We start from the raw sequence: 12335 nt of genomic DNA on the forward strand, positions 1-12335 counted from the left end.
ACCACCTCTTTCAATGTGTTACAACATTTTTGGGACACCCTGTATAGTCAAAGGTTAAAGTAAAGTCTGTGGCGCCTCCTACAATTCGCGGAAGAAGTAACATTGAAGGAGTGCATGCGTACGTTACTTGATCAGTTATTCAATTTATATAAGTACTTTAATGTTAATTTTTTAGTTTTTATAAAACATAATTCAGTTATTCATCAATTCAACATTCTTCAACAAGAATGTCCGATTTTCTTCTTTGACCGTCCCTTTATATGTAAAAAAAGTTTCAATATCAAAAATTAATTATATCCCAGATAGCACAGGGACATCCAATGGACCTCCTACGGACGTCCAGATAACGTCCAAACGTCCCCTGAACGTCCTGTGAACGTCCTGTGAACGTCCCTGGGACGTCCGGCGTGGACATTCTATGTACGTCCCTGGGACGTCCGATGTGGACATTCTTAGAACGTTCTCTGTACGTTCCCTGTACGTCCATGGATCGTCTGGTGCTGGACATTCCCAGAACGTTTTCTGTACGTCTATGAGACGTCCGGTGCTATCTGGGATAATAATATTAATTAATTAATATTATTTACAATTGTAAATAGTGTATTTTATATTCGGAAAAAAATATTCTGTTCTACATATTGAATAAATATTATATTATAAATAATATTAATAAATAATATTTAGTTTGTTTAAAAAAAAGGATTTTTCCCTAAACCTAGAAAGTTCAGAGCGGACATCCCTGGGACGTACAAAATTTAAGTCCCATGGACGTTCGTAGGACGTTCAGGGCAGACGTCCCTGGGACGTACAAAATTTACGTCCCATAGACGTTCTAAGGACGTCCGACAACGAACATCAGACGTTTGGACGTAAACTGGACATAAAATGGACGTCCATTGGACGTCCGGTGCTATCTGGGATCTGGAAATTATATTTATAATTCTAATACATATGTATTAGAAAAATACATTAGCTGGACCAGACTACCAGGCTTAGGATTACGTTTTTTTAATGATTTGCATGAATTTTTTTAACAAGAAAGGAATGGATAATTTAATGGAACTTTGAGAATATTCTATACACATATTCTAGTAAATATTGTAATCTTTTGGAAGTATTTCCTCAGATAATAATTTTTGGAAAAAAAATATAACCGACTTCAAAACAATATAACATGTATATCATTGTTGATATATTAATATATCAACAATTGTTGCTCCTGTGAACGATTTCTTATTTTACCATTTATGCACATTCTTGTAGATTTTCTCATAATTTCATTCCCCATAAATGCATAAACATCCGCAGTCTAGTCATTTTAAATCATATCGAACAGGAGTCATTAATTAGACAATAAATAGTACGAGCAAATTGAACTGTCATTTTTCTCGTATAGTGTAGCTTGATTATAGGATATGTCAAAATATATTTTATTAATTTTATCTGCTTCAGAAGTTATTCTATATGTAGCTACAATAAAAAAAAACAACCAGTCCATAGTGCTTAGGATTCGCCAAAATCGTTACAGTTATTTCTAAATAGAGTAAAAAGTACGTACATATATCTGTTTGCGGAAAGGCCAAAGAAACTAATGCAAGAGGAACAGATTCAATCGTTTTGTATGCACCCACAATGTATTTCACATTAAACTCTGCATTATAATTTTGAACAGTACATATACATAGTTATACACATATAATCGTGTTGGAATTCATTCGATAGAGGTACTTTTGACTCGAGCCTGAAGTGGCCATAGTCCCCCAATGTGTCGTACGTTAAAATAACACGCGGAAGAGAAAGGTTTTCCCAATTTTCCTGTCAAAAGAAGGAATTTCCTAGTTACGTGATATGTATTAGTCCCAATTCGTAATATAATCTTCATCCACAATTAGCGATTACTGAACGATTAAATAATTAAGTATACAGGGAAAGACAAAACGTTTGCACAAGGGGACCTGGATTAAAACTTACATTTATACAATCGTTAATAATTCACTTATTACAATTGATAATTGAACATTGGGATGAAAGTCGTTTAATCTGAACAAAGGCTCGAATCAATCCAACGAAGTACTTTGATTATCTTTGCTTACATTACGTACGCACGACGCATCGGAGGGTAGTTATATTACGTTATAGATATACGCCTCCGGAAAATATATGAATACTATGTAAATATATAACGTTTAAGTATACATATCGGTCGAAGATAAAAATATAATTTCAATAAGATATATATCTCGTATAATAACATTCACAAACTCTCTTAATGGATTAGGCATTCACATGATATGTTTAGAGTTCTCTTATACCATAAAGGTCAACGTTGGAAGTATAATATTCTCGTGTAACTAGAAATACGTTCTTTTTTATGTTTTTTTTTTTTTATTATTTGTTTGTGTGTTTGGACTCTCTCGATTTGCCTAGCATCAGTGGCGTAGAAACGAGGGGTTTGTCCAGATTTTGCAACAGGTACTTGACGCATCAGAAAATGTTTTGCGAACAGTGTTTCGACGTAAACACCGCGATTTCTGAATTATAACAATCGTAACATTTGCTTCGTTCCCGTTCCATAACTCCACGACTATGATCGTGATTGTAGCACGTTCCTTCGTCGTGTACGCATAGAATGCATTCATTTAAAACCACAATTATAATAAACATTTACGAATCCCAAAGTTATCGGTGTCGTCTTCAGATATACTAAAAGTAACATACGTACATACACATATGTGTGTATGGATACATGTTACTTTTAATGTGTATATATCATATATATATATTTAAAGTAACAATTTTCACAGACATATAAGTACATATATACGTATTTATGCGTTTCTTTAATAACGTTACATTTAATTCTACGATTTTAATAACATTTAACGAAGCGATCTCCGAGGTTTCAATATTCAATAGAGCGATTCCCGCGATTTAATTTTTAATAGAGCAATGTTCACACATAAATGAGTCATTCTGGCGAATAGTCTACGCACATAACTCTAAGAATTTGGAATATAGGCTACGCGAAGCAACGCTGACTTGATATGTATATTTTCGGATCTTCTGGACGCGTATCGATTACGATACGTTTGTCTTCGAATTCCAATACACGACTTAACGACGAAACAATGCAATAAGTAAGTTACTCTTGTAGACACCGACGAAGTGTTGTTTCGTTTTCGTAAGTTTCAAATGATCGGTTAGATCGAGAACGTTGATGCCGTAGTTTTTATGTCACATCGATGAAATATTTCTTCCCCAAAAGTATTCCTTTACCACTGATATCTGAAGGATTGGTCTGATCTCTTTTCGAGAATCAGGAGAATAAATATGTATATTATGTATATAGTTTTCCTCTGTGTGCGTTGAGTAGTTCGAGGAGACATCTTACGAATAAATTCAGGAAACTCGATTCGCGGATCTCTCGAAATCGTCAGTTCAACAATTGCTGAAAATAGTATCAGTTTTGCTTGTGCAGAGGGCAAAGTAAATAAACCTAACGCAAGAAGAAATGTTACACACTTTCTCTCTCTCTCTCTCTCTCTCTCTCTCTCTCTCTCTCTCTCTCTCGCTCTCTCTCTCTCTCAGTCGTTGTTTCAAATGCAAAAAAATGTTTGAACAAAGAATTAATGAAATCCTTTGATACCTAGGACTATTATTCCACTGAATGTTAACTTAGGAGTAAATTAATATATTTTAACCGTACTTACTGAAGTAACGTCACCCCTTACTAGGGCTATTGTGCTCATAGTTCGCGTCCTATCTACTCGACTGCTATTTAAATTCTAATCTTTATTTATGACAAACAGAAGAGTCGAAAGAACGAAAGTTTTAAGTACCCTGAACACGTTGCTCGTCGATAATTAGCATAGTTTTTGGAAACGCGCCTCATGATTCTCTTCATTGATATGTATCTTTACCTTACGATTCTACGAGACGGGATATTCTGATATGTATCGTATTTTTCAGTCATAATGTTAGGAGAGAAGCGATTTGGAAGGCGCGTTTACGTCCTTCCCGAATCTTCCTGCTAGCTTCGGCGATGTTCGCTATTATATTACGCGAATCATCATCGTCGGCAGGCGTGGATCGGGAACGTCGAACGAATCGAGAGAATTTATAACTGACAGACTTACATACTAGGCTTTTCTGCAGTAATTACATGTAAGATAGATTTGATTCGCATAGACACTCCTTCCACTTTCACTGGGTATCGAGGAACGATCGAGATTTTAGGCGAATGGGACCCGTTTGAAGATTCGGTTTCCCTGTCCAGTGATCCGCTTCTCACCGGAAGTGTACTGCACAACGGACTTGATCTGATCCGTTGCCACCGGTCCGATGCACACCAGTGGATCCTTGAAGTACGAACAAACCTGGGCAGAGACAAGAACTTTCTTGTGTAACAATGCCGAGTTGTAGTCGGGTGAAGAAGAAACTGGGTCGTTTTTTGGAATTGTTTGGGCTAGGTTGGCAAACACGGTTACAGAAAAAGGTATCCACACTATAAAACTTGAAATTATGTACATACATAATTGATTCTAAAAAAGAATAGAATTTTTGCTAGATGAAAATTAAAACTCTTTCACAAAGCAACTTTGTCTGGAATGGGGCGAGCAATTTAATAAATTCACGCGTTTTTTAGAGAGGGAAATTTTGCAACTCTTCGACTAATGCGCTAATGGCGTTGCCTGCATCGTTAGTTTGACGAACACAGTTACCTTCAGGATACATCCCATAACATATTTTACGTACTTAATCAATTTAAAACTGGGAATAACAAATTTTGACTTGCTTTGATATAAATACAAAGTTATACTGTATTTAATTTTAAGTTTTAATTTGTTTTCCAATGTTATAAATTAAGTATAAATTATGTCTGTAATTTAGTTTTAATAAGAAACAATATGAAAGTACGATATTCTAATACCTTTCTGGCTGTTTGTCGATGACGTCTTTGAAGCTGACAACACAAGCCACGGCTGATGTCACATTCGCCAGACATGTTGCACTCCTCGTCTGTAATCATTCGTTACAGTTGCTTCCACATTTAGAAGATAAATATAAACGTGTCACGTGAGACCTTATAATTATCCCTTTGACGTAAAACCGATTGTGCAGTGACCTTTATCGACTGACTTTAAACGCTTTACGTGGGACAATGTTACAGGTCATCTTTCGCTCATCAGATCAAGGTTAGCTTTGCTTACTGTATAGCTTGTTGGATGTCACCGGTGGTTGACACGAACGAGTCTCACTGCCGGGTATCTCGGCACACATTAAACCAGTCTCGCAGTCGTTGTCCCTTCTGCATAGCTCGCCCTGTTTTTGTCCAAGTTGGAACACGCAATGGCCTTCCACTGAACCCGTCGAAAGAAATTATTGTAAATGCATAACTTAAATTGGTTTCTAATCGAATTAATTTGAAACGTTTAAGTGAAAGGGGAAGCTTATCTAGGACGGTCCGAAAAAAAGGAGCATATTTATGTATTTTTTGGGAACGAATGGAAAATTTTCTGATAATCAGGGTATTCGAAAGAACGTTCCTTAGTGGCGCTAAGTTAGTGCAGGTATCACGATTTTTGTTTTTAAACATATCTTAAATTAACAAAGTTGCATCGTTGTCATTATTTCCTCATGTATTCCACGATGAACATTCTACGTTAGAGCTGAGTTATCCGAAATTTAAAAAATGAAGCATTTTTTAATAACATATTAAATTTTCTAAGTGCTATCGAGAGGTTTTTTTGGAAAATAATTTTGAGCAAATCTTAATCTACAGCTAACTGAGATATGACTTCGCATTCATTCCAATGCGTTGAAGGGTTTCGTTGAAACATGTTTGAGAAACATTGAAATTCTATGCAAGTTTTCTAGTCGTAATTCGACGATTCATAGCAAACGTCCTCACTGAATTATCCTCATCTATTGTTTTTGGTAGCTCAAAACGTGAGACACTTTCTAAGCGAATTTTCCAAATTGCTTTTGACAGGTGTGAATCTTTATAGTATCTTCTTCATATGTATTACAAATATTTTTAACAGTTTCTGTGACTGTAGTACCTCTACAAAACTCGTACAGCAGGATGTATTGAATATGCGTCTTATCAGTAGTTATTTTTTATGTATTTGTAACAACCAAAAGCAATAATTGAATGTTTCAAATATACGCGTATTTAAGACAAGTGGTAGAAGAATAATGTAGATTATAAGAAAGAAAAATAAAACTTTCTTTGACTTACAATTTTCCTAATAGCCTCAAAGATAAATTAAAAAAAAAAAGGATATTATTAATAATTCGATTATAATCGAAGATGGCGGAAATCAAATACATACACCTTGAATTGCATATATGTACGTGTGCTTTTTGGAATGTTAGCAAAAAATTAAATTACTATCTAAGTTAAGATAGTTAAGACCTAGAATGCTGCTACAAAAATTGCATAAGTAATACAAGTACAAAAATATGAGTTAACTTCTGATCGATGAGCAATGTTAGGTCATGAACACGCGAGCATACTCGTGAGTGGTCAAGAAAGTGTTAAAATGATTTGTTTCGTAAAGGCTAGAGGACTCATTTATGCCACTGATTGTAAGAGAGAAAAAACATTACTAACCTCCGTCGACATTAATGCAAATAGAACCTGGACAACAATGTTCGTTGGCTGTACACTGTCTCTGATCGCATGGCACGTACGGGTCGTCTTCCAAAGAATCTCCGTAAGCGTTTCCATAGGAAGCAGATAATGGCCGCTTTAATAGGAACATAAAAGGTTAGAAATGCATTCGATTTTGATGATTAAACGTTTTATAAATATTATAGCAGTTTGGATATAGTGATTTTGACATTTTTAAAGAATTTTGTTCGCATAGAGTCGGTCACAAAAATATTGGAACAGAATTATTATTTTGATTTCTAAGTTTTATATTTTAAATAAATGTTCAACTAGAAATAGAAATATGCTACATCTTGTTAGAATATGGATTATCAAAATTGAAAATGATAGATTTTTAACGCTCCATTATGTAATAGCATTTAAATCACCACAGGCACTGTGATCTGTTTTCATCGGGACACCTTGTATACACACTGTGTGCGTTCGGAGATTGCTCGATTAGAGACACGTAATTTTCATCCGATTTGCAGTCAGTAACAAAGCGAATCTAATGACGCTACTTTCGCGAGAATAGCTTGCGGCAGCGAAAAGCTTTCATAAGTGCTTGCTGTTACGTGAAAACAATATTATCGATCGCCAACCGTACTGCGGCAAAGTTGCAACGACCTAGAAGTATTCGTACTCTCTCAATTGTGTTGAATTGAAATGTTGATTTCAAACTCGTATGATACACTTCAACGACAATATGTTGTAAGATCTTTATCGATAAATGTACACACTCTCTTAATTTCCGAACGTCCATGGGAGAATAAAGAAATGTCCACAAAGTTCTAAACGCTAGCTTTTTTGCTGAAGAAAACTTGTGTTGGAGGAATCGCTAAGCCCCTACTCTGTGGCTACAACGAAACATAGCTCCTGAGGATTATCCCAAGAAAAAGAATTTCTCACCTGATATAATCCTGTTCTGCTCATGTAGTCGCCATGAGCACCGTAACCAAGATTCGACAGCATCTCGGGACTGAAACGATTAAAGAGACCGCCCCATGCCTCGACGCCAAGGTGCATCGAGCCCGCCAGAGCGACGACGGCCAATGCAACGCATGTGTACATCTTCGTTTATGTAGCAGGGATGTCGGATCACGTACGAGTGGTTAAAATTCTGAAACCAAATATATCAAGACATTAACAATTTATTTACCGGGAGCCTATTTTTAGGCTTTTTTTTTAATTATTTGAGAACCTCAGATAAGGTTCATATACTTTCATATCTTGCTAAAAATCTTTCCTATCTTGCACTATACATTCCTTTCTTGCTAAAAAAATTCATGCAAATCGCTAAACACGAATTTCTAAACCTATTTCCCATCCTAATAAACTATTAAACTATCTATCTAACTATAAACTAACTATCTCTTGTGTCAGACCAACCGTTTCCAAATATCTTGAGAACCATGAAGATACCGACTACGACAGGAGTTGTTTTAAAATTAATATAAATCAATAAATAAGTCATAAAATTCATATAAAAATGTTTGTATACTCTTTCTGAACACTATTATTAATAGAGAAACCATTGGAATCGTTCTTTATTTTATAAACCTCGAAAGAAATTCTTGAAATATGCTTAATTTTTCTGTCGTCGCACTAGAAATGGAACTAAAAAGACCCATTAAAAAAAGGCTTTGAGGGAGGTGCTTCTTCCAGGCTAAAAAGCGATTTTTTTGATATCGACAGAATCTTACAGTCCACCCCTTGAAGGACAATTGTGCAAAATTTCAAATAAAAATTCACAAAATTTCAGAAGTTATGGAGCTTGGAGTATAAGTCTGTTTTTGAAGGTCCAGTGGCTCCTTCCTTCTAAAAAATGTACTTGAACCTTAAAACGCGTTTTTCTCGAAACCATATTTTCGAAGCTGGTTTATACTATTTCAGAAGCACTATTAGACCGATCGACTAATAATTAGAATTTTTGTCAAAGAAAAATACGCATTTGGCGAGATGTGTCGAATATTTTGTATAACCTTTCGTTTGCCATTAAGAATGTTGAACTCGATTAGTCTTCATTACAAATTAAACGAAATAAAGACATCAGGTAGGATGTCCGTTTCAATATTGAAAATTAAATTCGTATTGGCTTGTTTGAATGAACCTTCGCATTTATCGCAGTCAGCTGCAATCTAATGAGGCGTTCTGTTGAATTACAGTGACACGTGATAAAGATTTGTATGCGACATTATGAGTGTAATAGATCTACGCAACACCCTTTATGTAGAGTTATATTGACGCACCAATTAATACATTGAGTCTCGTCTAATTAGATTGAGGCTTAATAAAAGCTTATATGCGGCGTTGCGAAGGTAATAGACCTGCGCAGCCCTATCCGCATGACGCACTAATTGGAGTGCCTACCTAACACGGAAACAGAACTTAATAAAATGATATTTTATTCACTATTTTAAATAAAAGATTCTACAATATTAGATGTAGTTAGAATAAAATAATATTTTACATAGGAAGCAAGATATTATCACGTAAAATATTTTTATTTTGATAACCTGAAATCAAAATTAAGTGTTCTGTATTTGTATTTTCAATATGCGTTCAATCAGACAAGCTAAGGAAAGAAATACTCATTAGATAGCAAGCGACAGTAATGTTTGACAAAATATACGCATTTTTAGTGTAATCATTACTATTCGAAATGGTCATTGTTTAAGTCACTCCTTTGTGGACATATTTGTATTTTCTAACAACTTGGAATACGCGAATCAATGTCGTCTAAACATTTCGGTAATTCTAATTTTTCAATGTTAGAAATAATTTGAAAAGAAATAAAAATGAATGAAATATTTCCAATGTTTGATATCTGGTAGTAATACTATCTGATGAAATACTATCTTTAAAATTTATTCTAACGAACGAAATAATTTATTTTAAACGTCACATGCGCGATTTAAAATAAAATAAATTATATACTATGTATTATTTCAAATAATATTTTACCCAGCTCTATTTGGAAATGGATAAAAACTGATTTCAATAGTAAAGGCATTATTTTGAAAATATGTATTAGGTTGAAATTTGAAAAATAAACAATGTTACACGTGGATTGCAAATTGTATGCATTTATAACGTATAAGAATATAAAAAGTATAGAAAGGCTATATGAATTTGTCAAATAGTTGTCTTTGTACGTATATATTTTGCAAGTCTTTTCCATATTAACATATGCTATAAATGTACGAAATCAACAATTACGTTATAAAACTTTCAGTCGAACTCTCTACATAATTTAAACACTCAACTTTGAATTATTACACTCGAAACCAAAAGGATCTTTTTCCTAGAACAGCTGTTTAAGCTCAAAAGTTCAAATTTTGAATTAAAATGTTCGATATTTTTAACAATAAAGAACAAACTATGCAACGTATAATCTCGCTTGTTCGTTAGACAATACAGGGATCATTTCTGAGCATACAGTCAAAATTTGAAAATAATCGATCCAATAGACTTTCTAAAATTGTGTTAATCAGCTTCGAAAATACGGTTTTGAGAAAAACGTGTTTAACACGTTGATTGCCAAGCTAATACTCGTGAAAATCTCTGAGTGACTAAAATTGTGTTTCGAGACTTTTCAATGAAAGTCTGTACTTTTGCACTTTAGACCAGACTATCCTCTCAGCGACGGACTATGTTTGGCTTTGGCACTAGTGATCTACTTGAGATACAAACGCGTGGTTAGTTAAGGGGAATTTCGCAATTTTAAAGTAGTCAAAAGCAGGATGGAAGGTCCGTTATAGAATGAATTCTAAGTATTAGATGCCTACAAGTGTTAAATGTTTTAGCCAGCATTCATAAAGCCTGCAGTCTCTGGTTACTGTTCACATTCTATTTACTAATGCCTTAACCCGAGACTGATATTAATTTGTCCTCAAATTACACTTAATGAATACACACATATGTCCAAGAAATTAAAAATTCCCATGTTTAATACTATTTTTTAAAATAAATATGCAATAAAAGTCTGTACTTCTGCACTTTAGATCAGACTATTCTCTCAGCGACGGACTATGTCTGGCTTTGGCACTAGTGATCTACTTGAGATACGATCGCGTGGTTACACTGTCTGGTTACTGTTCACATTCTACTTACTCGTGCCTTAACCCGAGACCGATATTAATTTGTTCTCAAATTACACTTAATGAATGCACGAATATGTCCATGTAATGTGAAATTCCCATGTTTAATACTATTTTTTAAAATAAATATGCAATGAAAGTCTGTAATTCTGCACTTTAGATCAGACTATACTCTCAGTAAAGAAGGTTACATGTTAAAGTGATCGAGTAATATTGCATGCGAAAAGAAATGTCAGTTCAGGAAAGAATTGTAAGCATTAGGTGTCTGTGAGGGTGAGATATTGTAATCAGCTTTTGTAAAGTCTGCACTGGTTACTATTCGCATTCTCATTGAACCGGAACTGATATTCAATTCTCCCCAGGATTCACTCATTGTACCCAAAAATATGTGCACAAAAGACGCGATCGATAAATCTGGTACTGTCTCCCAAATAAATACCTCGACTAAAACAGTAGTAATTGTCTGCTAACGCTCCGATCCACTTAAACGGAATTGACAATTAAGATTGTACCAACTATTTTCGTAGAATATTTATAAATACGAATCAGGATAGTGATGTGAGGGTAATAGAAGAACAGTGTTGAAATTAAAAATTGAAGAACAGTTGCACAACTTACGAAATTGTCAGTTTAAACCTTGACTTAGGTTGACCGGTGATTCTCGATAGGTTCGAAGAAGGTGCTTCTAGGTGTTCCCAAGATCAACAAGTCCTCGATGGAGTTTGCTGGAGGACTGAGTCTGAGCCGCGCTTGCATTGGCAATCTATACTCCTACGTCGTTCCGGTCTCCCTTGTGCAGACTCGTAGAGTAAGTCCGCGCAGGCGTGCTGGCTGATTTTTTTATCATGCACACGACCTTATAGTTTGCTGCACGGGAGGATGAAGTAGATTTAAATGAAACCACGTGACTGCGCCAGGGACCTGTCAGTAGCAGAGATACGCAAAATTTTTGTCTAGAGAAAAAGTAGGTAATTATTTGTTTCATATAAAATATTCTATATAAAATAGAAAATGAAAACAGTTTTTTTTAACCCCACTTTACTTAAGGTGCAGTGTGTAGTAATTACATTTATATTTATACTTTAACTACAATTTAACAAATGTATTGTATTTTCTTAAGGAGTCTCTCTGGTATGACAAACGAAAAATGAAACACTTGAGGAAATTTTTTTAAAGTTTATAAAACAAAGAACAATTCGAATGTTTTTTCTTCTAATAATACTACTCACAAAGAGTGTACAAATATTTTTGTATGAATTTCATAAAACTTAGTTATCGATTCATATTAACTTTAAAATAACACCCGTTGTAGTCGGTATCGTCATGGTTGTCGAGATATTTTAAAAACGATTGGTCAGACACAAAATCTTTGAATAGTTTACTAAATTATACGAGTGTGCTTATCGTGTGAAGCAGACTAAACAGTGTAAGTGAAAAAATAAAGAAAATAACGATCGTTTAAACTCAAGTACTCAAATACTCACTATCTGTTGACCATTTTACGTTATAAAAAAAATATGTGGCCCACACGATGGTTACTGACGTGCAGACTAACATATTTGAATTTTAGAAAGATCGGT

General features: G+C 34.6%; 1 protein-coding gene across 1 annotated transcript; it reads right to left on the minus strand.

Annotated features, from left to right (window-relative positions):
• Positions 1–2362: 2362 nt before the first annotated feature.
• LOC128877369 (prohormone-3) lies at positions 2363–11533 on the minus strand. The gene is made up of 6 exons (XM_054124617.1): positions 11374–11533; positions 7565–7775; positions 6617–6752; positions 5211–5360; positions 4931–5019; positions 2363–4376 (listed from the first exon to the last, which is right to left on the minus strand). The coding sequence occupies exons 2-6, from the start codon at positions 7724–7726 to the stop codon at positions 4233–4235; spliced, it is 681 nt and encodes a 226-aa protein (XP_053980592.1). The 5' UTR covers positions 7727–7775; positions 11374–11533; the 3' UTR covers positions 2363–4232.
• Between the last annotated feature and the right edge of the window lie 802 nt (positions 11534–12335).

The sequence above is a fragment of the Hylaeus volcanicus genome, chromosome 5 (genome assembly GCF_026283585.1).
Source record: "Hylaeus volcanicus isolate JK05 chromosome 5, UHH_iyHylVolc1.0_haploid, whole genome shotgun sequence".
In the NCBI taxonomy this organism is placed as follows: domain Eukaryota; kingdom Metazoa; phylum Arthropoda; class Insecta; order Hymenoptera; family Colletidae; genus Hylaeus; species Hylaeus volcanicus.